This window comes from Onychostruthus taczanowskii, unplaced genomic scaffold (assembly GCF_017590055.1).
Source record: "Onychostruthus taczanowskii isolate IOZ18803 unplaced genomic scaffold, ASM1759005v1 scaffold10, whole genome shotgun sequence".
In the NCBI taxonomy this organism is placed as follows: domain Eukaryota; kingdom Metazoa; phylum Chordata; class Aves; order Passeriformes; family Passeridae; genus Onychostruthus; species Onychostruthus taczanowskii.
In genome coordinates, this window is record NW_024496526.1 from 15917291 (window position 1) to 15943232 (window position 25942).

The 25942-nt window shown below is 47.5% G+C and overlaps 2 protein-coding genes across 6 annotated transcripts in view; one reads left to right on the forward strand and one right to left on the reverse strand.

The window, feature by feature from the left end:
- The window catches only part of ACVR2A (activin A receptor type 2A), a 51076-nt gene extending 39087 nt beyond the window's left edge, over positions 1–11989 (forward strand). For 2 of the 3 annotated variants that reach the window (XM_041403932.1, XM_041403942.1), the window contains 8 exons: positions 2261–2284; positions 6064–6207; positions 6887–7030; positions 7698–7843; positions 8352–8466; positions 8790–8928; positions 9120–9250; positions 9728–11989. In XM_041403932.1, coding sequence (XP_041259866.1) covers positions 2261–2284; positions 6064–6207; positions 6887–7030; positions 7698–7843; positions 8352–8466; positions 8790–8928; positions 9120–9250; positions 9728–9922 — 1038 coding nt within the window. In that variant the 3' untranslated portion in view covers positions 9923–11989. The remainder of the gene's footprint in view (positions 1–2260; positions 2285–6063; positions 6208–6886; positions 7031–7697; positions 7844–8351; positions 8467–8789; positions 8929–9119; positions 9251–9727) is intronic. The other variant, XM_041403950.1, reaches the window with a different exon arrangement.
- Positions 11990–11999: 10 nt separating this feature from the next.
- On the reverse strand, positions 12000–25795 carry ORC4 (origin recognition complex subunit 4). 3 transcript variants are annotated; one of them, XM_041403973.1, is made up of 14 exons: positions 25523–25795; positions 24291–24362; positions 23467–23543; positions 21963–22053; positions 20627–20702; positions 20200–20285; positions 18932–18980; positions 18258–18409; positions 16848–17021; positions 16388–16474; positions 14788–14896; positions 14048–14143; positions 13900–13967; positions 12000–13747 (listed from the first exon to the last, which is right to left on the reverse strand). In XM_041403973.1, the coding sequence occupies exons 1-14, from the start codon at positions 25589–25591 to the stop codon at positions 13559–13561; spliced, it is 1395 nt and encodes a 464-aa protein (XP_041259907.1). In that variant the 5' UTR covers positions 25592–25795; the 3' UTR covers positions 12000–13558. The 3 variants fall into 3 exon arrangements, with proteins under 3 accessions (XP_041259907.1, XP_041259897.1, XP_041259916.1); XM_041403963.1 differs by having other exon boundaries at positions 25514–25795; XM_041403982.1 differs by having other exon boundaries at positions 25679–25759.
- Between the last annotated feature and the right edge of the window lie 147 nt (positions 25796–25942).

Genomic DNA, 25942 nt, shown 5'->3' on the forward strand with positions numbered 1-25942 from the left:
TCATTTCTCAGAGCTTCATGTTTGCAGTTTCTCATTATGGTCAGAGCACAAAGGTTGAATTCATACATATTTCTGCTTATTGCTGAGGAATTTCCATAATTCTCCAGAGCTGGAGAACTTTAATAATGAATAGGCCTGGAAAAAAAAAATACTTTCAGCCCCTTGGGGTGGGTTTTGCTCTGCTCTGGAGCTGCCCTGAACAGTGGTGGAGGAGAATTCTGCTGGATCCCAGTGCTCCGAGTTCTGTTACAGGTTTATGGAATAAATCCTCCTGGATTAATTCTTGGTATTAATCTGGTATGAATTATTTGGAGAAAGGGGAGTGTGTGCTCAGCACTCTCCAGGCACAGGGAAAGGCTCCTGTTGGCCCCGTGCTCCAGGGGTGTGAAGGCAGAGGGGGAGAGGAGAATGGCAGCTGGAGACAGGGGCTTGGATTCCCTCTCTTCCAACATCCATCCCATTATAAAGGACAAAGGAGATGGATCAGGTCAAAGAGTCACAGAATTCTGGAATAGTTTGGGTTGGATGGAAACTCAAAACTCATCCCATCCCACCCCTGTCCTGGGCAGAGAGACCTTCCAGTGCCCCGGGGACACCTTCCACCACCCCAGGGACACCTTCCACCGCCCCAGGGACACCTTCCACCATTCCAGGCTTGTCCAGCCTGGCCTGGGACACTCCCAGGGATGTAGGGGCAGCCCCAGCTTCTCTGGGAATGCTGTGGCAGAGCCTTCAGTCCAAAGTGCAGGAGGAGGAACGGAGGCATCTCCGCTGAAGTTGTTCAGGGAGAGGGATGAAAGCAGCACAGACAAGGGGGTCACTGCAATCCTTTGTCCTGGGTTCTGTTCCACACTGTGAACTCCTCCTGGGATTGTTTGGAGGAATCTTCAGTATTGGGATTTATCGGTATCTGCTGGGTGCAGAGTGTTGGAGTTCCCCTCTCTTTGTGGATGTATTGATCAGGTTCGGTGCTGGAGCCCAGGTGCAAGGTGCCGTTCACTGATCGGGTTCGGTGCTGCTCATTGATCAGACTTGGTGCTGCTCATTGATCAGGCTCAGTGCCGCTCATTGATCTGGCTTGTGCCGTTCATTGATCAGGTTCGGTGCCGTTCACTGATCAGGTTCGGTGCCGTTCATTGATCGGGTTTGGTGCCACTCATTGATCGGGTTCGGTGCCGTTCACTGATCAGGCTCAGTGCCGCTCATTGATCTGGCTTGTGCCGGTCATTTATCAGGTTCGGTGCCGCTCATTGATCAGGCGCAGTGCCGCTCATTGATCAGGTTCGGTGCTGGAGCCCAGGTGCAAGGTGCCGCTCACTGATCAGGCTCGGTGCTGCCCATGGATCAGGTTCGGTGCCGCCCATGGATCAGGCTCGGTGCCAAGTTTCGGTGCAGTCCATTGATCAGGTTCGGTGCCGCCCATCGATCAGGCTCGGTGCCGCTCATTGATCGGGTTCGGTGCCGCTCACTGATCAGGCTCGGTGCCGCTCATCGATCAGGTTCGGTGCCGTTCACTGATGAGGTTCGGTGCCGCCCATGGATCAGGTTCGGTGCCGTCCATGGATCAGGCTCGGTGCTGCTCATTGATCAGGCTCGGTGCCGTTCACTGATCAGGCTCGGTGCCGCCCATGGATCAGGCTCGGTGCCGCCCATGGATCGGGCTCGGTGCCGCCCATCGATCAGGTTCGGTGCCGTCCATCGATCAGGCTCGGTGCCGCTCATTGATCAGGTTCGGTGCCACTCATTGATCAGGCTCGGTGCCGCCCATTGATCAGGCTCGGTGCCGCTCATGGATCGGGCTCGGTTCCAGGCGGGCCCTTGGCGGTTCCGTTCCCGGCCTCGGGATTTCCCTGGTGCGGCGCCGCCCCCTGGCGGGCAGCGGGGGCGCTGCAGGAAGGGTCTCATCCCGGGGCTCTGGAATTTCACCTTTGGAAGTTCCACGTTCCTCGTGTCTCTGTGCTGGCTGCAGTAACACGGCTCTATACACCTGCAATGGACGCTTCTCGCTGTAATTAGAAAACAATTCCGTTAATTTTCTATAGAATAATCCTGTTTTCCTCATTTTCCTGTACTAACAACGCTGGATTTCTTTGCTGCTTTAAATTATGTGTTTCTGCTGTGGGAAAGTTTTGCTGTCCCCGTGAATATTCCTGTCATTAACTCACAAATAATTGACTTTGTCTCCTGTAAGCTGTTTTTGCATCCCATTCCTGGTGTAAATAGTAATTTCTCTTGCCTGTGTTTTTTCCCTCTCTGCAAGCACGCCTTTCATATAATGATTGAGGTAAGAGGATGTTTGTTCCTGGCTCTGGGGCTTTCTGGGCATGTGGGAGACGTTGTTTGCTCTGAATTGTGATTTCTCAGTATTTTGGGCAAGCCATCTTGTCAGCATGTGTGGTTTAAAAATGCAGTTTTAGCCTGTGGTTTGTGGATCTCCTAAAATTCCCTGGAGTTCCTGAGGGGTGGGGTCAGATGTGCAGTCTGGGATGGATCCTGGAACACAGGGCCAGGGGATCCCTCAGCCCAGCACTGGGCTTCCCTGGAAGCAAAGGGAAATCCCACCCATGTGCCCTGTCCTTGGCTCTCCCTTGCCACCTCCCCCTGTGACAAATCCACTGCAGCTCTGGGGTCTCCACGTGCTCATCTGGGGTTTCGTGTGGTGCAGGAACTCCCAAAAATGGATCATCTGGAGAAAAATAAAAGTATTCCTTCACCACTCAGTCTCTTCATTCTTCCCACTTTTCTCAGGAGATATTTATATTTATATTTATATTTATATTTATATTTATATTTTAACTCCAAGTCACTGGGACCCCTTAATTCACAAATTGGGTCATTCCTGCTCAGCTTTTCAATGGAATATTGAAAACAGCGAGATTTGAGGCGTAATAAAAGTGCTCAATTTCTGACATCATTACAGTTCTCTAATTAATACCTGAAATACCTTGGAAATGCAGTTTAGAAGAAAATCTAATGGTTTCAGTCTATTAAAAATTTAAATATTTGAATATTTTCCTGACTATGCCTCTGTAAAGAGTTCCCAGAGTTCCTTGGATCTCTGTCCATGTTTGGCCTCCTTGTCCCAGTCAGGGACACAGGGAGCTGCTGTTCATGGATTTGGGTCCCACAACTGCTGAGCTGCTCTCTGATCTCCAGACCCATTTTTGAGGGCACTTAAGGAACTCCATTCCTGGGAGTCACCCTTGCTTAAGGAATATTTCCCTCCTGTGACTCAGTCCAAGGGAAGGGGCAGGAAAAGGGAGTTAGGCCCTGGATTTTTGGACAGCTGGGAAATCTGGGAGCCCAATGTATCCCGCTGCCATCCCTGCTGGCACTGTGACCTTGGCACCACAGAGATCAGCCCCAAAGCCACACAGGAATAATGGGGAACATTTCTGGAACGTCAAACAATTTTTCTTGGAGCAGAGCGAGTTGGAAAAATTGTCAGGGAATGTTTCTGTGTAAAAACAGTCTCTGGAGCTGCAGAGTCTGGAGTTAGATTTTAACCAAGGTGCTTAGAAAAAGCAATCAGAGTGGAGGGAAAGGGAAGCTTTTCTTTCCAGTTGTGTTAAGAGCAGGAATTCTGCTTCCTACATGGAAAGGCTGTGGCAGGTGCTGGGAATGTGGTGAGGAGAGCCAGGGAGCTCCAGGAAATGGAGAATTTGGTGCATGGGAAGTGTTGTGGTCTAATGGGGAATTAGGAAAGCACCAGGTTTCCCTGCCACTTTCACTTCCAGCTCTTGGCAGAGATGCTGGAGCTGGAATCAGCAAATCTTGGAGGTGTTTGGTTTTCCTGGTGGTTGGGGAAGAATTCAGGCACCAAGTGCTTCCAAATCCCAGCAGTTTATTGGGAGGAGGGCGTGGGAAGGAAGGGGAATCCAAGCCACCAGAGCAAAGGGGGATTTGGGATTATTTTCCACAAATTTCTCTGCTTCAGACAAGGCAGGAGGTTCTGAACTTGAACAGTTCATTAAATCAGGGCTGCCTTTGGGGGATAAATTTGAGCATCTTGTTCCCACTTCCTCTTCTAACAACAACAAACTGGATTTACAAATATTTATTTAGTACAGTTTGTATTTTACAAATTGAGGGCACTGCTTTCTTTCCCTGGTGCCTGGAATATTCCAAGAGGGCTCTGGCACGGAATGAAAGGCACCAGGGGAGGGAAGTCTTCACTCCCAAACTTGGTTTTCTGTGCTGCAAACGTTGATGTCACACTGACAAAAGGATTTCCTCCTTTTTGGGGACAGTGTTGCAGTGTGTCTCTAATTTGAATCTCAAATGCTGTTTATTCTTTGTCTACTTATTAATTTGTGCAGTGAGGTTACTCAGCTCTGAATCTTTCTCTGGAACTTGTTCTTTTTAATTTATTTGTTGTATAAGAAAGCAGAGAGTGGATGCTGATTCCTGCACTGAAACTACTCATGATTTGTATTCTCAGCACTTGTCTCCATTCTCCCCATAGCAAAGGGTCCTTAACCCCACAGTTGGTCACAAAATGTGTCTTTAACCTGCACAGGATTTTATGGTTTTGATGGAAGTGCTCAAGCATTTAACTCTTTATTGAGCACTCTCCTCTCTCTTGTAGAAGCAAATCCTCTGGTGGTTTTCATTCTCTTGAAAACTACTTTTCTTTTTGGGGAAAATAGAGGAAAAAGGGGGTGTTTTGGAAGTTTTTTGCAAACTTTGGGGTTGGCTGTTGGGGTTTTTATAGAGGGACAGCTACTCCCACATGGAGGGAAAGGGCCAGCCCAGAAGGAAGCAGAGCTTTGGCAATAAAACTGAGAATCTGCTTGTTCTGTTCAGATGACATGATACAGCCAAGCAGAGAATCCAGGGTGTGCAATAAACTGCCCCCTCCCCTTTCCCAGGAAGGGAATGGTGCCAGGCTGTAGTGTGGGATATGGAGATGGGGTTATGGATATGGGGCTGTGGGTCCATGGATTGCCCTGTGGGAGCTCTGTCTCACCTCCAGCTGTACAAATCCTGCAGGACAGGACCAGCTCACCTCTGCAGTGTCATTCCAGCTCATTTCTGGGTGCTGGGATTTCAGGAACCACTGGCAAAGCTGGGAGCAGGGAAGTGGGGCAGGAGGGGCTGACCCCAGGTGTGGATCTGCAGGGCTCAAAGGTCCCACACTTCAGATAAACACAGAAACCTTCAGTGCATCCAAGGGGCTCATTGCAATTCCAGCTCTTAAAAATCTAACAAGTAAAGCTTGATTATCTTTGTCCCTCAATTTCTGCTGTGCTTCCCCACCTGGTTACAACAGTCCTTAATTTTTGCTGAGCTTTCTTCCCACCTGAGTAGACTAATACTTAATTTCTGCTGTGCTTTGCCACCTGATTCCATTATTCCTTAATTTCTGCTGTGCTTTGCCACCTGATTCCATTATTCCTTAATTTCTGCCTTGCTTTCCCACCTGATTCCATTACTCCTTAATTTCTGCTGTGCTTTCCCACCTGATTCCATTATTCCTTAATTTCTGCTGTGCTTTCCCACCTGATTCCATTATTCCCTAATTTCTGCCTTGCCTTCCCACCTGATTCCATTATTCCTTAATTTCTGCTGTGCTTTCCCACCTGACTCCATTATTCCCCAATTTCTGCTGTGCTTTCCCACCTGATTCCATTATTCCTTAATTTCTGCTGTGCTTTCCCACCTGACTCCATTATTCCCCAATTTCTGCTGTCCTTCCCTGCTGCTCAGGCCATTCCCAGCTCCTGCTGTGCTGTCCCACCTGTTGTGCAGGTGTATCCCTCCCTGTGGCACATCCCTGCTGGCCAAGTCTCACAATCCCATTTCCCATCCCGTGCAGGTCCCACCTGCTGTGCAGGTGTATCCCTCCCTGTGGCACATCCCTGCTGGCCAAGTCTCACAATCCCATTTCCCATCCCGTGCAGCAGGGCTGGGCTTTGTCCCTGGGTCTTTGGGATTTGCTGCGGTGGGGTTTGGCTGGGTGATCCCCCATCTACAATCCTCTATCTGTAGTGCTCTCAGGGATGATGTGAATGAATGTCATTAATTAAAGCAGCATTAATTAATGGTCTCTCCTGATTGCAGGATCCTGGGCCTCCCCCACCATCTCCCCTGATGGGTCTGAAGCCGCTGCAGCTCCTGGAGATCAAAGCCAGGGGGAGATTTGGGTGTGTGTGGAAAGCTCAGCTGCTCAACGAATACGTTGCAGTCAAAATATTCCCCATCCAGGTGAGCAGAACCCTTGGGGTCCTGGTTTTTCCTCACATTGGAGCAGCTTTTCTTGGCCCAATAATTCTGTAAATCCAAGTGGAGATGGCATTGAGGTGTAAAAGATACAGGAAGAGTTCAGTGATTTCAAATAAGTGTTTTACTGCAGTAAATGCATTACTGAAGCATAAGCCCTGTGAAATGTGGGTTTCTAATCATAAAAATACTCAGCATCCGTAGTTTTAAGCAGCTCTAACCCACCTCTTGACCAGTTAATAATCAAATTAAATTGTACTTAGAAGGAATGTCCTGAAATGCAAACCCTGGAGTGATTGTTCCAATTAACCATGCCTCAATTAAGTGCCATAACACTCATTGCCCAGCAAGTGCCCTCACGAAGCCGTGGCTTGCATTAAGTGGATTGAAGAATTTGGAGAGCACGGAGTGGTGCAGGATGGCGATACTGGGATGGGTTTTTCATTGATTAAAGCCCCCCCTGCTGCTCGAGGTGCAGGAATTTGTTCCCTCACGGTGATCCAGGGGCTGCCTTGCGGAATAAACGCTGCTCATTATTTCACAACAAACTCCACGTATTTTTTGACAGAGCATTCCCAAACTCTGTTAGCAAACTCCCCTCAGGGCCAGCCCCTGATGTCCCATTTTTTGCTGGCTAACTGGCCCTGTGCTGCCGTGCTTGCAGGACAAGCAGTCGTGGCAGAACGAGTACGAGATCTACAGCCTGCCCGGGATGAAGCACGACAACATCCTGCAGTTCATCGGCGCCGAGAAGCGCGGCTCCAGCATCGACGTGGACCTGTGGCTCATCACCGCCTTCCACGAGAAGGTGGGGCTGGCCTGGCTGGGGCAGGGACAGCGCCCCACAGGGTCACACACGGGCAGCTGGGGCGCTGAAGGAAGGAAATGGGAAGCAGCTCCCTCTTTGCTGCTCGGTTTTTACTGGATGTGAATTCGCTGCAGTTCGTTTTCAGGCAGCTGAGGAAGCTGTCGTCGGGTTTTGCTGATAGAGGAGTTGTTTTAGGAGACAAACAAAAATTGATTCTGCCTTTTTTTGGATTTTTGGGATATGTCTATTTTAATATCCCAAATCTAAGCCTGCCTAAAATACATAACCTCCCATCTTGCAGAGATTTTTGGGGGGTTATTTTTGGTTCACTTGTTGGCTCATAAGAATAAAAATGTAGTGATACAGATCGATTCTATTGTGACAGCAAAAGGAAGAAACACAAATACAATTAATTAAGAATACATTCAGTTTTATGTTGAATAATTTTGTGTGTGTTTCACTCTGAAAATCTTTTCAGATTTGTTCAGAGTGTGTTTCACTCTGAAACTGTGGTGCTGAATGATTTCATCTCTGTTTATTCAGAGTATTTCCCTCTGAAACTGCTGTTGGTCCACAAGGAAGGACAATCAAAAGTCCTACAGATAGGAATTGCAGGTTTTCCCTGGAGCAGTGAGGCTGAGCTGGGTGTGTGACTGTTTTTCTGCAGGGGTCCCTGACAGATTTCCTGAAGGCCAACGTGGTGTCGTGGAACGAGCTGTGCCACATCGCCCAGACCATGGCGCGGGGCCTGGCCTACCTGCACGAGGACATCCCGGGGCTCAAGGACGGCCACAAGCCGGCCATCTCCCACAGGTACTGCCCTGGGAGTGCAGGGACACGTGGCCATCCTGCAGGCAGCCCCTCACCACCTCTTGGTCCTGCAGGAATTCCTGGATCTCCCCTCCAAGGCGCTTTTTTCCAAGCGTTTTGTTTCCTGCTATTTGAACAAAGTTGCAGTCACTGCACGCTTGGATTGCAAAATTTTCATTCCATCTCTGTATCTCCATGTATCCCACATGCATCACCCATCTCCATATCTCCATTTATCCCTACAGCCATCATTCATCTGTATTTATTTTAACAACAAGCACAAAATTACAGTTCCAATTAGTGTCTCATTTATTCCCATTAAGGTCTGCAAGGGCACTCCCCCAAGGTTTTATTATTATTGTTTTGTTGTTTAACTTATCTATTTTCTTTATCATTTTCTTGCCTTTCATACCATAATGTTCCTTGTTTTCTGCTGTTCCCTTTTCCTTAGAGTTTTTACTGTATTTTGTGTTCTATCTCTAATTTGTGGTTTTTTCCTTGAACTTGAAAGGGACATCAAAAGCAAGAATGTGCTGCTGAAAAACAACCTCACGGCTTGTATTGCTGATTTCGGTCTAGCTTTAAAGTTTGAGGCTGGAAAGTCTGCAGGAGACACCCATGGACAGGTAAATCCTGAGTTATTTCCAGGCATGATCCAGCTGTTACCTGGATGTGAATGGGAATCTCCCCTCAGGCTCTTTGCATGGCCTATCCCCCCTTTTATCCCGACGGGGCGATTTGGACTAGAACTTTTACAATATTTTATCAATTACTTAATTTCCATTTAGAAACTGGGTGATGAAACCTCCAAGATTTATTCCCAACGCAGGAACAACGCGGCCGCGTTTAATGCGGGACGAAGCAGGGGTTTGATGCGGCAGCAGGCGGGGTGGTGCCCGTGCTGGGGATGATTCCGGGCACAAACGTGGGTGTTTTGGTGCCCTTGCAGGTGGGCACCCGCAGGTACATGGCTCCCGAGGTGCTCGAAGGTGCTATCAACTTCCAGAGGGACGCGTTCCTGCGGATAGACATGTACGCCATGGGCCTGGTGCTCTGGGAACTGGCCTCGCGCTGCACGGCCGCCGACGGTGAGCGACCTCCCCGTGGCCCTGCCCCGGGCAGCTGCAGCTCCTGCCCTTCTGGGAGGGCCCAGCTCGGGCAGGGTGGGACTGCAGGGGCTGGAATCCCTTCCTACCAAACCTCTCTGGGTTCTGATTGTGGCCGACATGCCAGCATGGCAGCCTTCCCTTTCCCGTTTAACCGGTGTTTCCCTCCGCAGGCCCCGTGGATGAGTACATGCTGCCTTTCGAGGAGGAGATTGGCCAGCACCCCTCCCTGGAGGACATGCAGGAAGTTGTGGTGCACAAAAAGAAGAGGCCTGTCCTAAGGGAGTGTTGGCAGAAACATTCTGTAAGTGTGACCCGTCCGACTGTGAATCCCACGTTCTGTCCGTGCCGTGTTGTGTGCATCACGCTGGGGTTTGGGAGGGGTTCCAAATTCCACTAGGAGTTAATGGGCTGTGAAGGTTCCTCATCTCAGACTGCTCTTTCTTCAGTACTAGAAAGTGAGGGGTTTTTTCTGGTTTTTGGTGGAAGAAGAGATCCTGGAGTTACTTTGCAGTTCAGTCCCAGTTGGTGGCTGAGGGATTCACCTTTTAAAACACTGGGAGGCTCCAGCCCTGCAGGGAAGGATTTGCTCCCTGCTGCTGTCGTCGAACAGTTTTTGTTCAATAGTGCAGAGCAAAGCAGAGCTGAGGCCCCACGGGACACTCCAGGTTCACACCAACCCCAGCCCCACATCCTGTGGGACACCAAGGCTCCCGTTTGCCACGTGTCCCTCGAAGTGCCCTTGTTGATGTGTGCTGTTTCCCTGGCTGCTTTCCCGCAGGGAATGGCGATGCTGTGCGAGACCATCGAGGAGTGCTGGGATCACGACGCCGAGGCGCGGCTGTCGGCGGGCTGCGTGGAGGAGAGGATCATCCAGATGCAAAAACTCACTAACATTATAACAACAGAGGACATCGTGACTGTGGTCACAATGGTGACAAACGTTGACTTTCCTCCCAAAGAATCCAGTCTATGATAGTTGCACTGGTCAGGAAGTGACCACAGGACTCTTCACTGGAGCTGCTACAGCGCACGGACTGCTGGCGTCACTGCTGTTCCGGGTGGCAAGAACGGATGGTAAGTCTCTCTGGAACATCACCAAGAGGTGTTTATCCTTTGTTTTCCCCTCCTCCTCCTCCTCCCCGACGTGGATCCATGAGACTTTCTGCATTCCCTGCTTACACCTGAAGGACGTGACTGAGAACCCCTCACGTGCTGATAAGGAACTTACAATGAAGAATCCGGACCTGAACGGGCTAATGAGAATTTTAAACACTGACATCCGATTTCTTAATCCCTGTCAGAAGAGACTAATTCCTTTAAATGAACTACTGTTATTTTTTTTAAATCAAAAACATTTCATTTCAGATTTAAAAACAACAAAAAAAAAAAAGGGTAACTCGTTTTTATTGCATTCGTTGTTGTTTATAAAATGACTATTGTAATGCGACTACGACACAGCTTGTGAATGTTCCGTGTGCTGCTGTTCCGTGTACAGAAACAAGAGTAATCAATGGGATAGAGCAAAGAGGCTTCCAAGTATTACTTAACCTCCCTCAACCAGGTATACCTCAGTTCCACCTCGCTAAATTATGATTGACAACACTAATTGGAATAATAAACCGCTCCGTGTTTTGTAAATGATGTATTCCCAATGCCCTGTGTTATTTAAGAAGGGGAAAGCTCCGTGCCCCCAGGAAGTGGCCATTCCTAGAGCCGTGTTTTTAGCCTTTTCTTGTACTCGCTTGTTGTGTATAAAAAAGAAAAAGTGCTGTTTATTGAAAGAAAATTTTCCTTCCTCTTTTAGTTGAAAGCTTTTCCCTCCATTTCCCAGAGTATCTCATCCATTTATTTAACTGAATACTATTTAGGTTTGCTGTGTCTGAGGAATATTTGAAACCTTAAGCATGACTTTTTTTTTTTTCTTTTTTTTTTTAATTTTCTCTGAGCTGTGACACTGGAAAGCTCTGAATTCTTGTTGTTTTTTTTTTTTGAAAAAGAGTCTTTTTCCTATTTATGTTTGTGCCGAGGTCGCCGCGTGTTCCCTGTCCCGCCAGGCAGTGGGGGCTGTGTCACTGTTTCAGGATCACCTCAGGAAGCTCAGTTCCCTAATTCCTCACCCTCTGCTTGGAGATTTGCAGCTTCCCTCCACTCAAAGCTCGGTGCCGTGGGAGGGGAGTGCAGCTCACTGCCTGTGAGCCGCAGGTTGAGCCTGGAGTCACACACAAACTTCTAGCCACAGATTGCAGATCCTAAACATTACAAATTTCAGGGATAACCTAGTTCTGCTCACGATATGCAATGACCATTCCGAGGTAACGAAAGGAATTTCAATGGCCAGAGCACAGACTCACAGAAAACGAGGAAAATCATGGAAATTCACAACTCCAGCACTGGAGTTCGGGGTGTCAAGCCTTGTGCTGGAATTACAGTGGCTGGTAGCTGGGTGCCAAAGTGCTTCTCCCAAATCCTGTCCCACTGCATTGATTGGATCCTTCACACCAAATTCCAAGGAAAATAAATGCCGTAAGCCCCTGGAGAGCAGAGCCGGCAGCGGCCCGTGGTGTGCTGTGTGTCCTTGTCTCCGTGTGTCCATCCCAGTGTCCCTGGGGAGCAGCAGGTGGCAGCTCCTGCAGGCTGGCTGGAACCTGGATCTGGGAATTCATCCCTGGGAGCAGTGGGATGTGATGGATGAAGCAGAGCCAGCTCTGGGCAGGGAGGGAGGCAGGAAGGGCTGATGTTCCAGCCAGGGCTGTGGCACTGCCGTGCCCGAGGATCCTACTCCAAGGGGCCATTGGAAAAGGGGAGGAAATCCAGTCTGTGGAGTCCTCTTGACTGGACACTTCCCTTTGGCTTCCACTGTGCTCCACTTTTAATTAAACTTCACACAGAGCAGGACAGGAGGGAGTTCTGAACAAATTCCACCACGGGCTCCTCGGGGCTTCTGCCCCTGCCCTGGCAGAGCTGGAGCCACGGGCTGGTTTCATTCTGTGCCCTTGGAAATCTGACGCAGGAATTGAAGCTGTATCCAAGTCCCTCCTTATGTGTGCAGAAAGTGAAGCTGTATCCAAGTCCCTCCTTGTGTGTGACCCTTCCCAAGGAGCTGCTGCAGGCTCGGGGCTGGCTCCTACCCTTGGGATATCCCTGCTGTTCCTGTTCCACTCCCAGCTTCCTGGGATTACCAGCGTCATGTAGCGTCCCTGAGGAAAGGCTGCTCCTCCCGGAAGCTTTAATGGCTCAGAACGATCTCCCCACTCTGCTCTGCTCCAGCTGTGCCCCAGGGCTTGGGAGGGAATTCCAGTTTCACTTCAGAGCACTCAGTGAGTGAGCTGGGAGCAGCGAGGGCAGGATCCGGGAATGGGGTGCTAGGGAGGAGTCTGGCATTGCCCTTGGCCCCTTGCTGCCCGGCCTCACCAGCTGCGACTGCTGAGGGTGACAAGTTCCTGCCCCACGTCCCCAGAGCTGCCCTTCCTGGGGTATTCCCAAACTCCCCTTGAGCACGGAATGACCCAGGATTGGCAGCGGTGCAGCTCTCAAACCTCACCTGTAACCAGTGCCGAGACTTGTCCTGCCTCCATCAGCATCCACAATCAGTCATCACCCCCTCTCCTCTTTTCCAGCTTTTTTTACATTTTAAAGACATTTCTGTTGATCAGGAACACTTGGTACAAAACACAGGAAGCTGCAATACACGTCCCTGGGCAAAAGGACTCCAGCAGCATCCTTGATGGAACATCTGTTACCTCAGATACTCAACCAGCAGGACTGCTTTGCTTTCTCCCTCCACTTTGTTTTTTTCAGTCCATCTCCTCTTCGTTACCTCTCGAGTTTGGTGAGCGATTACTTTAACTTTCCTCTTTGTATTTGTCAGTGTTTTGGGCACAGGTTGTTGTACTACTGTTAAAAGGCACTTGCTGCTTTTCTGCAGGTGCCAAAAAACCAACCAACCCCCCTCGCCCTCAATAAAGTGATTGTTAAATATTGTACAAATACAAATGTATACTCTGCCCTCTTCCCCAGCGGGAAAATAAAAAATGTGACTACTCTGACTTGCAAATGCTTCTTCGAAAACTTTATTTTACAATAAACACATGGGGCTGGTCCTACAGCAGCTCTTGAGCCAAGCTCTTTGAGTTTTGCTCCAAAAATTTGGTATGGAATGATGTTACCTTGTACTTGGCACCAAACAGGCTGTTGGATTAAACATTTAATGAAGTAAATTCAGCTGTGATTAAAGATTTAATTGGATACATTTTCCATGTCAGGTCAGATTTGAGATGGAAAAGTGCAGTGTGAGCTGTGACCTGATGGGGCTGTAGAAGGGAGCCAGGAGGGCAGCAGGGCCTGAGCCAGGATCCAGAGCCCTCGGCCACAGGGAGAAACCCCAGAGCTTGGATTTCTCCAAGTGGGAACTGAGAGCAGGAGTTGGCACTGAGCTGAGCTAAAGCACCTGGCAGTGAGTGAGGCACAGTTCTGGCTGCTGGAAGGGAACAGCAGCACCGTTCTCCCTAGAAAACCCCAAATGAATCAGCAAAGAAAACTGCTTCCAAAAATTCAGTGATCCAAACACCTTGGTGCAGGTAAACATTCCCTGTGACGGGGCTGGTGGAGCTCAGAGCCAGCTGAGGGAGGAGGCTGCCCACTGCTTGACGTCGGTGGGGCAGTTGGGGTACACCTGCAGGGCGTCCATGATCTGGCTGCTGTCCAGCAGCAGCTTCATCAGCAGGTACTCGCGCTGCGCCCGCGCCGACGGCCGCTCCAGCGGCGTCACCAGCTCCAGCTGCAGCAGGTGCTCAAAGGCCTTGGGAAGGAAAAGGGGCGCTGCAAGGGAACACCATTCCTGCCCCAGAACACCCCGCTCCCTCTAGGGCTGCGTCTGACCACGCCAGTCCGTGCCCCAGAACTGAAACTGGGATATTCTACAACTCAAAAGGAAACGCGTTTCAGGCTCACCTTCATGACAACTGGCTTCTCAAAGTTGTACATAGAATGTGCCTTCCTCTGGATGAACTTCTGGAATTCTGCAGCAGCAGGAGAAGAAAGGGGCAGTCAGAAGGAAGTGAGTGGGGCAGGGTTTGTGAAGCTCAGGCATTGCTCTCACCATTGTAAACCATCTGGAAGTTGAAGGGTTCTCCATCATAGACCTCGTTCAGGTGTTTCATGGCTATGATGAGGCAGATTTCCAGCACAGACAAACCTGCAGGGAATCACAAGAATTCCAAGTATTTCCTTGGAGCACAGTCAGTTCACCCACTCTGTTCATTCCTCTATTTTTATATGCTCTGGGCCTCACCCACTGGTGTTCTGTACCTTTATTATGTAAAGAAATTCCAGAATTCAAAATCTTACAGAATTCACAGAATGCCCAGGTTGGAAGAGACCTTCAGGATCATGGAGTCCAACCCAGCCCCAGCACCTCAACTGAACCCTGGCCCCAGTGCCACATCCAGGCTTTGTTAAACACACCAGGGATGGGGACTGCACCACCTCCCCGGGCAGAACATTCCAGAACTTTGTCACCCTTTCTGTAAAAAACTTTTCCTAATATCCAACCTAAACTTCCCTTGGTGCAGCTTGAGACTGGAGAGGATTGATAAGAGAACATTTGTTTGCTGTGTATTTGAAGGAGAAATGTTCAGGATTGGGCTGTTCCCACAAAAAGGAGACAACTGGAAGTGTCCAAGTTGGCATTGTTGGGCCCACAGGCAGGTGTGGCTCAGAGCAGCTCACACCCACAGGGAACACTCCCTACACAGCATCTCCTCCACCTGGAGAATTCCAGGGAGGGACTCGACACCTCCCCTGCTTCCAGACCAGTTCTGGGGACAAGCTGGGCTTTACCATGGACAATGTTGGCCTTGGAGTCGGTGCTGTGCTGCCTGCTGGCCTCCTGCAGGTCTGCAGCCGTGAGCAGGGGGTGGTGCACGGTCACTGCGCTGCCAGCCAGCATCTGCAACACACACAGCTCACTGCACTCCTGCTGGGAACCCTGCAACAGGAATGGATGCACCGCACACGGAGCAGCTTCACGCCCAAAACCCCGCTAACAGGGTTTGCATTTCATTTCTTGTGATGAAAACCTCCATTTCATCTTGCCAGGAAGGTTTTCCAGGCTTCAAACCTTAAAGCCTCCCGATTCCAGGAGATAAATCCTCATGAACCTGTTTATATCCATGGCAATGGATCAGGCCTCACAGGCTGCTGCAGGAATGACTTACAGCTGCTCTGCACCTGCTTTTGTGCCCAGGGAACTTCCACTGTCCCAGGCTGCTCCAAGCCCTGGCCAGCCTGGCCTTGGACATTCCCAGGGATCCAGGGGCAGCCACAGCTGCTCTGGGAATTCCAGCCCAGCCAGGAATTCCCAGTTCCCAATCTCCCATCCATCCCTGCCCTCTGGCAGTGGGAGCCATTCCCTGGCTCCTGTCCCTCCATGCCTTGTCCCCAGTCTCCCTCCAGCCCTCCTGGAGCCCTTTTAGGCACTGGAAGGGCTCTGAGGTCTCCCCAGAACCTGCTCTTCCCACAGTTTGTCCAGGAACTCCTCACTCATCCCTCCAGAATCTGTATTACGTGCTTTTATTGGATTCAGAACTAAAGATCTCTTTCCAAAGGAAAAGCTCAGCACATGCTGCAGACAAGGGGAAAGCTGAGCCTCAGCTCTTCCCTGCTCTCAGGGAGGCTCTTGGTTGCCATCAGCTCCTTTCCTGGCCTCCACTGCAACCACAGGAACAGATTTTTGCCCTGCACTAGGAATAATCTGCAATCTTGTCACCAACTCCAGTGCCCTGAGCACCACCAAGAGGGCTCTGCTCTGGTTCTCAGGGTGGCTCTGAGCACTGCAGGAGCTGGGAGGGCACACATCCGGGCTGGCACAACAGCCCAGGGGCAGGCAGGGGGCTTTTCACACTGACACAAGCACAGGGATAGTTTAGGGTGGTTAAATATGTGTTATTTATCCTCTGTAAGTGTCAGTGCATTTATATGAGCTGTGCTCAAAAGCAGAATTAGGGAGGCAGCTTAAATTTAAAAAAGACCCTCCCAGAGAGCTGCTGCTCCTCTGTGGTGATGGAAGCTCAAGTAGAAAAACCAGGCTTCAATAAGAGCAGATGTCAGGATCCACCAGGAACCAAAAACAATCTCAGAAAGGAACAAACAGTTTCAAAAGGTTTCACCTACAGTTTTGTTTTATAAATGGGAAGGCTTGGAGAAAGTTAAGCAGCAAAAGCTCAGCCCCACCTGAACGGAACAGTCCATCCTCAGAGGGTAACTGCTGCAGAACTGGAGTTACCCCACTCACTGACACAGCACAGGCTGCAAGGAGCCAGCGCTGGCTCAAGTGCAATGAATGCTGTTTCATGCAAAGCTCAGCCAAAAGGCCTGACAAGCACGAGAGCTGCTCAGGAATTACTGCAAGGAGGTGATCCATGAACACCCCAATACACACCAGGAGCAGATGCAGCGAGCGCAGGTCTTTGGTGTGCTGGAAGAGCTCCTGCAGCACGTCCTGCACGGTTTTATCCTCTGACAGATGCTGCAGGAAACAACAAAGCCATGTTTTAACCATCTCGTACTCACTTTTAGTCATTTCACACTCACCTGGAAAAATAACAGGTAAATATATTTTTAAAAGAGCTCAGCTTACACTTCACAATACAGTTTTCATATCCAACCTCAACTTTTTGGTCTTTCCTGTGACAACTTTACCTCCAGACTTCAATAAGCAAAGATGCTCTAAAATAATTTAATTTATTCCATAGCACACTCAGCCAGTGAAAGGAAATGCCAGTCTTAGGTAAAAGCTTTACACTTTTACTGGTAAAGAATATGTGTATGAAGTAAACCAGCTTTACACTGCTCTCACTCTAGAATTTTTCCTAAAATCAAGGATAAAGTGCTTAAAGTACCTGAACATTATTATTCCATTTTTGTGCAAAAGACTCATCGGGAAACTCAGCAGGAAGAGAAAGCTGTTTCTTAAATATCTTAATGTATTGTTTAAAATCAAAGGAATTCATCAAATATATCTGTCTGTGGGAGAACCTTGACTTTACTCTCTTCTCCAGGAGCTCCAGGATATCCTTGATGGGGAAAAAAAAGGAAAAACAATAATTAAAAAAGCAGATGAACTTGGGGTTTCTTTGCTACAGCACAGACAAATCACTGAAGTACAGTGTGCTGAAAAAAGAAAGAATTATTGAATTCTCAGGCTTCAAATGTTGTAACATAAGTTCAATGTTCTAACAAGCCCTTTGCTGATGATTTTAATTGATGTGCCTTGCAATGCCACCAACCATCCTGGCCCACGTGATGCTGCACATCACACAGGATCATTTGTTGCTAGGAAACCCACAAAATGTCTCCATAGATTATGGAAATGTTTCAGCTACTTAAGGCTGAACCAAGCCTTGCAGCCTATCAGGGCTCTGGACAAGTTGTTGTGTGCTCACACCGGGGTGCCAGCTGACAGGCCACGTGCTTTTGTCAGCCTGAGAGAATACAGCTTAAAAATCCCCAAAAATACTTCAGAGCTGAAAAAAATCTCCTCAGAAACAGCAGCTGTCACTCTGGAGACACTTCCTTAATTACACCAAAACAGGGAATAAAAGGTTCTAGATAATGGGTGAGGAGCACACCAGACTCAGGACAGTGATGATGCAAAAGGAAAGACTGTAATTTATTAAATCAACAATTAACCTCTCTATTAACTTCCAGAAATTTGCCCAGCTGGGTATCACCTGATCCCAGTCAAACCCAGAATCAGGCTTTGATAAGAGGTTTTAATTATTCTTCCTGCCACAACCCAACTATCTCCAGCTAATGTCATTGTAAAATAGCAAATTGAACAGGGATCCTGAACTCATTTTCTAGCAAAAGTGACTTTTGCTAGGAAAAGGGATCCTGAACTAATTTTCTTTTTTTAAGAAACCATCCTACTGAAGTGGTTTCTTTAAAAAAAAAAAAAAGGAGATTTAAACACAGTTACTGCTTTTAAGTCCTTGCCAACTGCCAACCAAGGAATTCAGGAGCCCCTCCAAAGAGTGAACCATGGTCTAATCCTGAATGTGTGTCCTTAGAAATGTTGGTTTGCTCCTTTAGCAGTGAAACTGAAGGCTTTGGGCATCTTCAATTGCTCTCAGCACAAATTATTATTTTTTTTTTACATCCCCCTTCCCAATTAAAAAGTCAGAAAAATGGATAATTGAGCGAAATCTCTTAGGAAGTGAAGGTTCCAGGGAAAGAGAAGTCATTCCAACCAAGACAGAAGTCCCTTTAGAACAGCTAAAAACCTGGAGTGAGGAAATGCCATTTCTCACCTGCCTGCAGGTGAGCCCAATAACTGTCACTGGGGTCTGTGCAGACTGGGAGATGTCCAAGAGGTTGTAGAGCAGGGTCTGATTCTTGTGGTGGACAAACAAATCAAACTCATCCAGGACAAACAAAACTGGGCAGCTGCTGCTTCGGTCTCCTGAGAGAAATTTGGAGAGTTAGCAGGGCAACTCCAGCATTAGACTTGCATTGCTACAGCTTTCTTTAATAATGGGGTTAAATAAAAATGCACACATCATCTTTCAGCTTTTCACTAAGCCCTCCTTTCCTACACATCCAACAGAAAAAAGGAAACTACATGGAAAAACTGGGAAGGTTTTGTAGTGTTGTGCCAAACAGCATTTTGGCTACAAGGAACACAGACTTGGCCAATTTTGTTTTAAAAACAACATAACAATTTTTAATAGCATCAATCTGGATAAAAGAATCTGTCCTTCACAGCTAACATCACATGCAAGCCTTAGAAGTCACAGCAGGTGTATATACTGTGTTCAGTGTAGTAATCAGTATTAACTATTTTTTACTATTTTTTAATATTATTTTGTAACTATGTCACATTCCTGGGCTAAGATTCTTCATTCTACCTGTAAAGTAGAATTAAAAACCTCCACTTTCCAGTCAAGTGACCCAGAGTTTCACAACAGGGATTTTTAGTGTTTACCTTTCCTCAGAGCTTCAAGGAGGAAGGCAAGGTTCTCAGCAAAACTGCCCTAGACAGGAAAGAAAGGAGTTTCAGAATAGATTTGTAGTGTCATTCTCCAAATTGTCTAATTACAGCAAATTCAGACATGCAGTGGAGGCCAGTTCCTTCCAAAAGTCTGCTTTCAAAAATGTCCAGTGGTACTTCATGCTGTACAATGATAAACTCCTCAGGACAAGAACAAGGAGGGATAACTCTACATTCATCCATTTTTCCCAGTCTGAAATCCCCAAACTGCCTCAGACAGGCAAGAATTAGTGATCAGGAGAATGCCTGCAATCAGCTCAATTCAGAGGCAGCTCCATCCTTCCTGAAATAGCTGTTGCATCCTCATTTTCCAGCCACACACATGGAAAAAGTGCCACCTAACGTGTTCCACTGAGAGGGAGCAGGGTGCAGGGTTTAACTGGCAACTTTATTGAACAGATGGAAGCATCAAACACTTCTGAAAAAAAACCCACTGAATGGCTGTGCCCATCCTGGTCCAGTCACACAAATCCTCCCACCCCGCAGCACTCCAGCTGTGAGATGAGAAATAATGAACTGGAGAGCACAAGCCCAATCAAAAGGGGGCAGAAAAACCAATTTAACCTCTGGATGTGAGTTACAGATAATGAGGGAAATTCATTTTCAAGCACTTTGCTCACTCTCTTTAGAACTGTCTTCAGTACTCATGTAAATCAGTTTATCTGTGGGAAAAGGGAAATAGCAGCAAATATTTCAATAGAAATTCCATGGAAAATGAGAACTCTAGGAAGCCTGCATAGACTTCCTTTTTGATAGACCAAAAAGGGTTGATAACATATAATAATATTATAATATTAATAATAATTAATAATATTAAAGGTCCTGCTTTTTGGTTGAAATCTTTGTTTTGAAATGCTAAAAACAACATTTCCAAATTCCCCACGCCTCTGAATAAAGTTTCTTTGGAATACTTAAGTCTGGAACACTTAAGGAACACTATAAATACTCAATCCTTTGGAATAACTTTGGAATACTGAAGTTTGTTTTTGTGGGGCTTGTTAAGGCAGAGTTCCCTTCCTCCCTCCTGTGAGGCACAAGTTGGTGGGTTTTTAGAAAGCAGTAAGGATGCATCAGCACTGCTCAATCAGCAATGGAACCCCAGCCCCTGGGCAGTCACAGCCCAGGCAGGTCCTGCAGGCTCCATCCCACACAGCCCCAGTGTCCCAGGAGAGGGTTTTGGAGGGGTGAATGAAGTCACTCACAAAAACTTTGTCCCCAACCACATTTTCCAGCTGCAGCTGCCTGGTGATCTCCTTCAGGGCCACTTTATCATTTGTCTGCAGAAGCCCTGAAAGGAAAGGATTCCTCATGAAGAACTGGCAGCTCCTTCACTCCCACTAGGAACTTGACAGCAGCTTCTCCCCCTTCCCAGCCTTGCAGAGCTTTTTGCCTTTTTAAAAATCAGACTGGACACGAGTTTTCTGTACCTGACAAGTGACTTAATTCTGTCACTGAGCACAGAAGTTCTCTCCATATAGAGAAATTCTACAGAGAGGCACTTCAGAGCTTACAGACAAACACGTCCATAATTTAGGCTGGACTAAATTGCTGAAAGCAAGAATTCACTCAGTACATACAAAACACAGAGCTGAATATAACAGAACCCTGGATCAATGATGTTTTACTTGCCATTCAGATGGACTTCCAAGAGGTTCTCTCTCACTTGTTCCATTTCCCTGAGGTCTTTTAAGACATGATTTAATAACTAGGAAAGAAAAATTACAGAATTTCTGTGAGAAAATTTTTTAACAGCAAGGAAAGTGTAATTACAGGTATTACAGGACAGGAAACAGTGTGTAAGGTTTCATTAGGGAACATGTTTGAGTAATTGCCAGACTAAAACACTAAAATGACAACTTTGCCTTCACCATGATTGTTACAATTACATTTGCTCATTCTGCTGAACTGGGAGGGAAAGGAAAATAACTCTGGTATTTCAGTCATTTTTTGGGCCAGTATCTGGGGCTTCTGCCTTAATCAAAAAGCTTTATGAATTTGAGATGTGAGAGAATTTGACTCTTGAGTTGGTGCCATATTCAGCTTCATGGCTTCTTTGGATGCTGTAGAAATCTCTGCTTTGAATCTTAAAAGAAACTCTGCTTATTCTTTTCTTCTGGAAGACAAAATTAAAACTGCATGATTGCACCAACTGCTGCTTATAAAACTCCCAAATTTGCTGTCCATCAAGATCTTGTTACTAGTAAAAACTTGTATTAAAATATCTGTAAGTAGTGGAAATGTTAAATTTAAAAATTAAAAGGTACTATTTGCTTTGGCTTCTTCAGAGGAGGATTTGTAGCTCCCACCTATGTGCAAGTATAAATATATAAATATACACACACATTATTTTCTTTACTCCAGCATCTTTCACTTGATATATAAAAAGGAAGTAATTGATTCTGCATAGGTGATTTTGCTAACTTATATTGTGTCTGAAAGGACCACAAATTCTCATCACATCATTTAATGTGAACATTAAAGACTTGAGTGTTTGAATAATGTTGAACTATTAAACACTTAAGTTAGAGGTCATCCCTGCATGTGCCTTCCCTTAAAATACAAAGCCTACACTTATAAACCATAACCACCAAGGAATATTCTGCTCCATGGCAGGTAACAATATTCCTGACCATTCCCTGTATACACACAGCCATGGAGAAACCCTCCCCTCAGACCACTCCTTTTAGAGCTTTCGGATGCCTTTTCATAATTTTTACAGTGAGGGCCCAAAACCAGGTTAATTAGAGAGTAATCAGAACACGGCTTTAATTGCAAAGACAAGCGTTAGGAACAGATTTCTCCACGCTGCTCCTGAACAGAATTTCCACAGCAAGTCCTGGAACGTGCTCATTTCCAGGCAAACCATTAGCAATTCTCTCTGTAAAACCAGGCAGAGCTGCAGAGGCTCCCAGGATGCCAGTGAGGCTCTGCTGGACCCACACAAAGCTCCGAGAGCTGCTCCTACCGCCGTTTTCCCGGATCCCCGCGGGCCGATGATGAGGGCGGAATTACTCTCCCCGTGCACCGTGGTTCTTTTCAGCAGCTCCAGCAAATGTCTGTGTTGAAACCAGAAATAGGCTGAAATCCTCAAAGCTGACAGCATCCCCCAAAGCCAGGGAAAATTCAAAGAGTAAAACTGGATCCGCTTCGGCTTGCTCCGAGAGCCAGCACTCAGGGCATGCAAAATGTAATACAATAAAGTACAAAGGGCTCAGTGATCAGAGCTCTTAAAATACTTTAAAATATTAAAACATGCAGAAGTTGAGAGTATCACTAATTCATAAAGTTCTGCAATTCTCAGCCTTGAAAGGACAGACTTCAATAATTACTTCTTGAAGAAACAGATTGCTTTCTGTGCTACCACTATTCCTCACCAGCTCGAAATTACCTGCAGAGAGACTCATCACCTCAAACCACGTTTGAAGTGCTTACAGCAACCTCTGACACCTGCAATTCCCAAATGCTTACACATCAATAACGTGCTTTTGGAATATGGGATACTGACACCCTGCTATTGCTTCTGAAGGGGTGACAAGTCAGCCAACACGTGTGGCTGTGGTCCCTGCTTGAGAGCCAGCTCCAGCCAAGAGCCCTGACACATCCTGGGAAGGGAAAATCAGAGCTGGGGAGTGCATTGTGCTTTCCCTGCAGGATAAATCACTACCAGTGAGGACACAGCCTGTGAATTGCTTTTCAGAATTCCGGTATGAATGGGGGAGGCTTGTTGTGTAAAACTGACATAACAGAAGCACATTTCCTCACAACAGCCATAAAATGCCAATGTGAGCCCTGCAGGTACAGTACACTGTTTTCATAAATGGTTTTGTCCCTCTTGTAGTGAAAACTTGTGCTCACATCAGGTGATTCCACTTACTTTAAGTCAGCCTTGGAAAAATTAATTGTTTAAAACAAGTTCTTTAAATACAGGTTTGTTATCTGCAGAATTTGACCTGCATCTGTGAAATGATCAGTACTGGGACAGTGTTATTGCCCCACTAAATCCCTTCTTCCTAACCCTAAAGTCCCCATCTGGAAGGTCCCAGAAGTAGGTTTGAATATGGGTTTCTGCTTCAACAAACATCATGTTGGCACAGAAATTTTAACATTTACTTCTAACGCAGTTCACCAACAAACAAAAGCAAAAACAAAGTATCACAGCAAGAGAATTTAACTCCTTGCTTTGCCAGGCCATTACACAAAGTCTTAGGACATGCACTGAAAGTATCAAAAAGAAAAGTGCTTCATGAATGAGAGATGTGAAACAAGGACAAGAAATCCAAAACTCAGATCCTGACAAAACCAGAAGGGAGCAGTTGTATAAAAACTGTCAAAACCCGAGGCAAATAATTTTTAGAAGCACTGGGCTAGAAGTCACTTAAGCCTGCATCATTTAGTAAATCAGAGGCAGAAAATTGTGACTTCAGACTATTTCACTGCTGCAGTTAAATTAGAAATGCCTGCTCACTCACCTGTACTGCTGCTCCAGCCCAAACAGTTTTCCAGCAGCACAGTGGTGACAGAATCTTTCACGTAAGATTTTCTGCACCTAGGGATGTAACACAGCACAGGAAAAATATTTGGGGCTCCAAACACCGGAATTTACCAATAATGTAACCACAGCAATAAAATAACAGTAAATTAGGCACTTTTGTGGTGTTACAAATATTCTATAACACATAAATCTTTACTGCCATCAAGGATACAAGGGTCTTGAAAGTAAGAATAAAGCTGCAGGAGGCAGAGTATTGTATAAATATTATATAAAGGAGAAAAAGCAATTAAAAATATTAAAATATATAAGAAATCACTGATCCAGGGGTAATTCCTTGCAAGATGCATTGCAGTTTTTAACCAGCAACTTTGGGGAAAGAGGAGAATAAAGGTTTTAAAAAACCAGACAAACTAAAAACTGACTTGGCAGCTGCTGTCCTGCTGCCAAAATGTCACCTGGGTTCTGATTCACCCTACAAACTGGAAGGCAAAAAGTGGATAAAAATAAATTTATGCAAATCTGTGGCCACAAACAGTTCCAAAAGCACAAGACCATCCTTTGAGTTTTTACTCAAAGTAAAAACTTTGAGTTACTACGTTATTACTGTAACACCTGAAGCACCCAGCAGGTGGGCAGCTGAAAGAATTACAGATACAAAAGCCATTTAGTGCCCTAACAATTGTATCCAGTATCTGTACCAGTCATTCTAACCAGGAAAAAAAAATACAAATTCCATGAATGGCAGAGGGTGGAAAAGTTCCGTAACTTGAAAAGAAAATAATGAATGAAGATGTTACTGACCTGGGAAATGCACTCAGCACTTTCTGCACTGCTCTCCTTCAACTTTCGCTTGCCCATTGCAGAAGGTTTCATCTTGGGAGAAAATTAACATTTTATTAAATAGCATTGCTTTCCAAACAATCCCAGTCAGAAACTGTACTTAGGTGTTGGTCATCTTTAAGGACTGTAATGAACATCACTTCTTAGCTAATGAAGATGCAGCAGTCCATCTTCCTAGTGAAAAAGAGCCAAAATGCTGAAATAATTTTAAATTTATTTCTGGTAACATTAAACCCATGTTTACACACATCTAAACTGCACTGGCTTTAGGATGCTTTAGAGAGTTTAAAATCATGTCCTTCTGTTTCTGCAGCTGGAACAAGCTACAAGCACACACTAAAAGACACAACAATTACGTTTTTACAGGAATAACTGGCCATCCTTGTTTATAATGTGCAGTTTATAACAATAAGCACAGCATCTCTCTCTGGACAAGCTGGCTCTGAAGGGGACTTGAAGGGGTCCTAAGGGGACTGGGGGGTCCCTAAAGAGATTTGGGTAGATCCAGAGGGGGTTTGAGGGGAAACCTTTAGGGATTGGGGGATCACAATGGGATTGAGAAGTTTGAGTGGCTTCTGAGGGGGATTCAAGAGGGCCTGAGGGAGGCTCTAAGGGGGATTTGGGGGGAATTAAGGGTCTTGAGTGGACTTAGGAGTGATCCTGGGAAGGGTTTGGAAGTGGCCCTGAGGTATTTGGGGTGAGGAATTTATGGGGGCTACGAGGGTCTGGGAATGCTCTGAAAATGAATGGAGGGGGCGGGGGGCAGCGTGTCCATCTGGGCAGGGATCTGGGGAAGGGCTGCGGCAATGGGGAAGGTGGGCGGTCTGACTGGGGTGACTTTTCGGGGCTGGGGGCGTCTGTGACGACCCTGGCGAGGGAATGGAGAGGCCTCAAAGAGCTTGGGAGGGTCCATGAGAGGCTGTGGGGACGCTGAGAGCGGGTTTCGGGAGGACCTTGAGAGAGCCCAGAAGTGAGGAAATGAGGGAAGCCCTACAGGGCTTGGAGTGTCCTGGGATACCGTCCGGCCCCCGCCTCCCCTCACGACGTTTCCCGCCTCCTCTCCGTCACCTGAGGGCGGCCACCCTCACCCTGAGCCCTCACCTCACCCCCACACGGCAGCCAAGACCCCCCCACCCCGGGCAGCCATCCATCCCCTCAGAAACCGATCCCGCAGCCCCCGTTACCCTCCTCACAGGCTGCATCCGCGGCTCCCTCAGAGACGCCGGAGCCCGAGCAGACGAAGGGCGGGCGGGAGGGCGCATCCTCCGCTGCTCGGCACGTCCCGCCCGGCGGGGGCAGCAGGCTGGGACAGATGGCCGGCTCTTTCTCCGTTCTCCCGCCTCCCTCACCTGCCGGCGCTGCCCTCACGGCGCTTTCCCGCCCTCTCCTCCCTCACCGGAGGGCGGGGCCCGCCGCGCCCGCGCGCTCCCACCGGCCCCCGCGCGCGCCGCCCCCTCGCGTCACCGCGCGCTCCCCGTTCACCCTCCCTCCCCTCCCCTCCGCTCCCGTCACTTCCTCCCCGTCCATTTCACCCCCCTCTTCCTCCCTCCTCATCCACTTCCTTCCTCCCTGTCCCGGATCCGTTTCCGGGAGCGGCGCGCGCGGCGCTGTGG

Excerpts from the sequence above, each read along its gene's own strand:
- ORC4 (XM_041403963.1), bottom strand. The coding sequence starts at position 25,591 with ATGCGCCCTCCCGCCCGCCCTTCGTCTGCTCGGGCTCCGGCGTCTCTG. Across the intron at positions 17,022-18,257 it reads TTGGGCTCACCTGCAGGCAG|GATATCCTGGAGCTCCTGGA; the intron begins GTGAGAAATGGC and ends TTCCCCATCAAG. Across the intron at positions 13,748-13,899 it reads AGAAGCCAGTTGTCATGAAG|GCCTTTGAGCACCTGCTGCA; the intron begins GTGAGCCTGAAA and ends TTCCTTCCCAAG.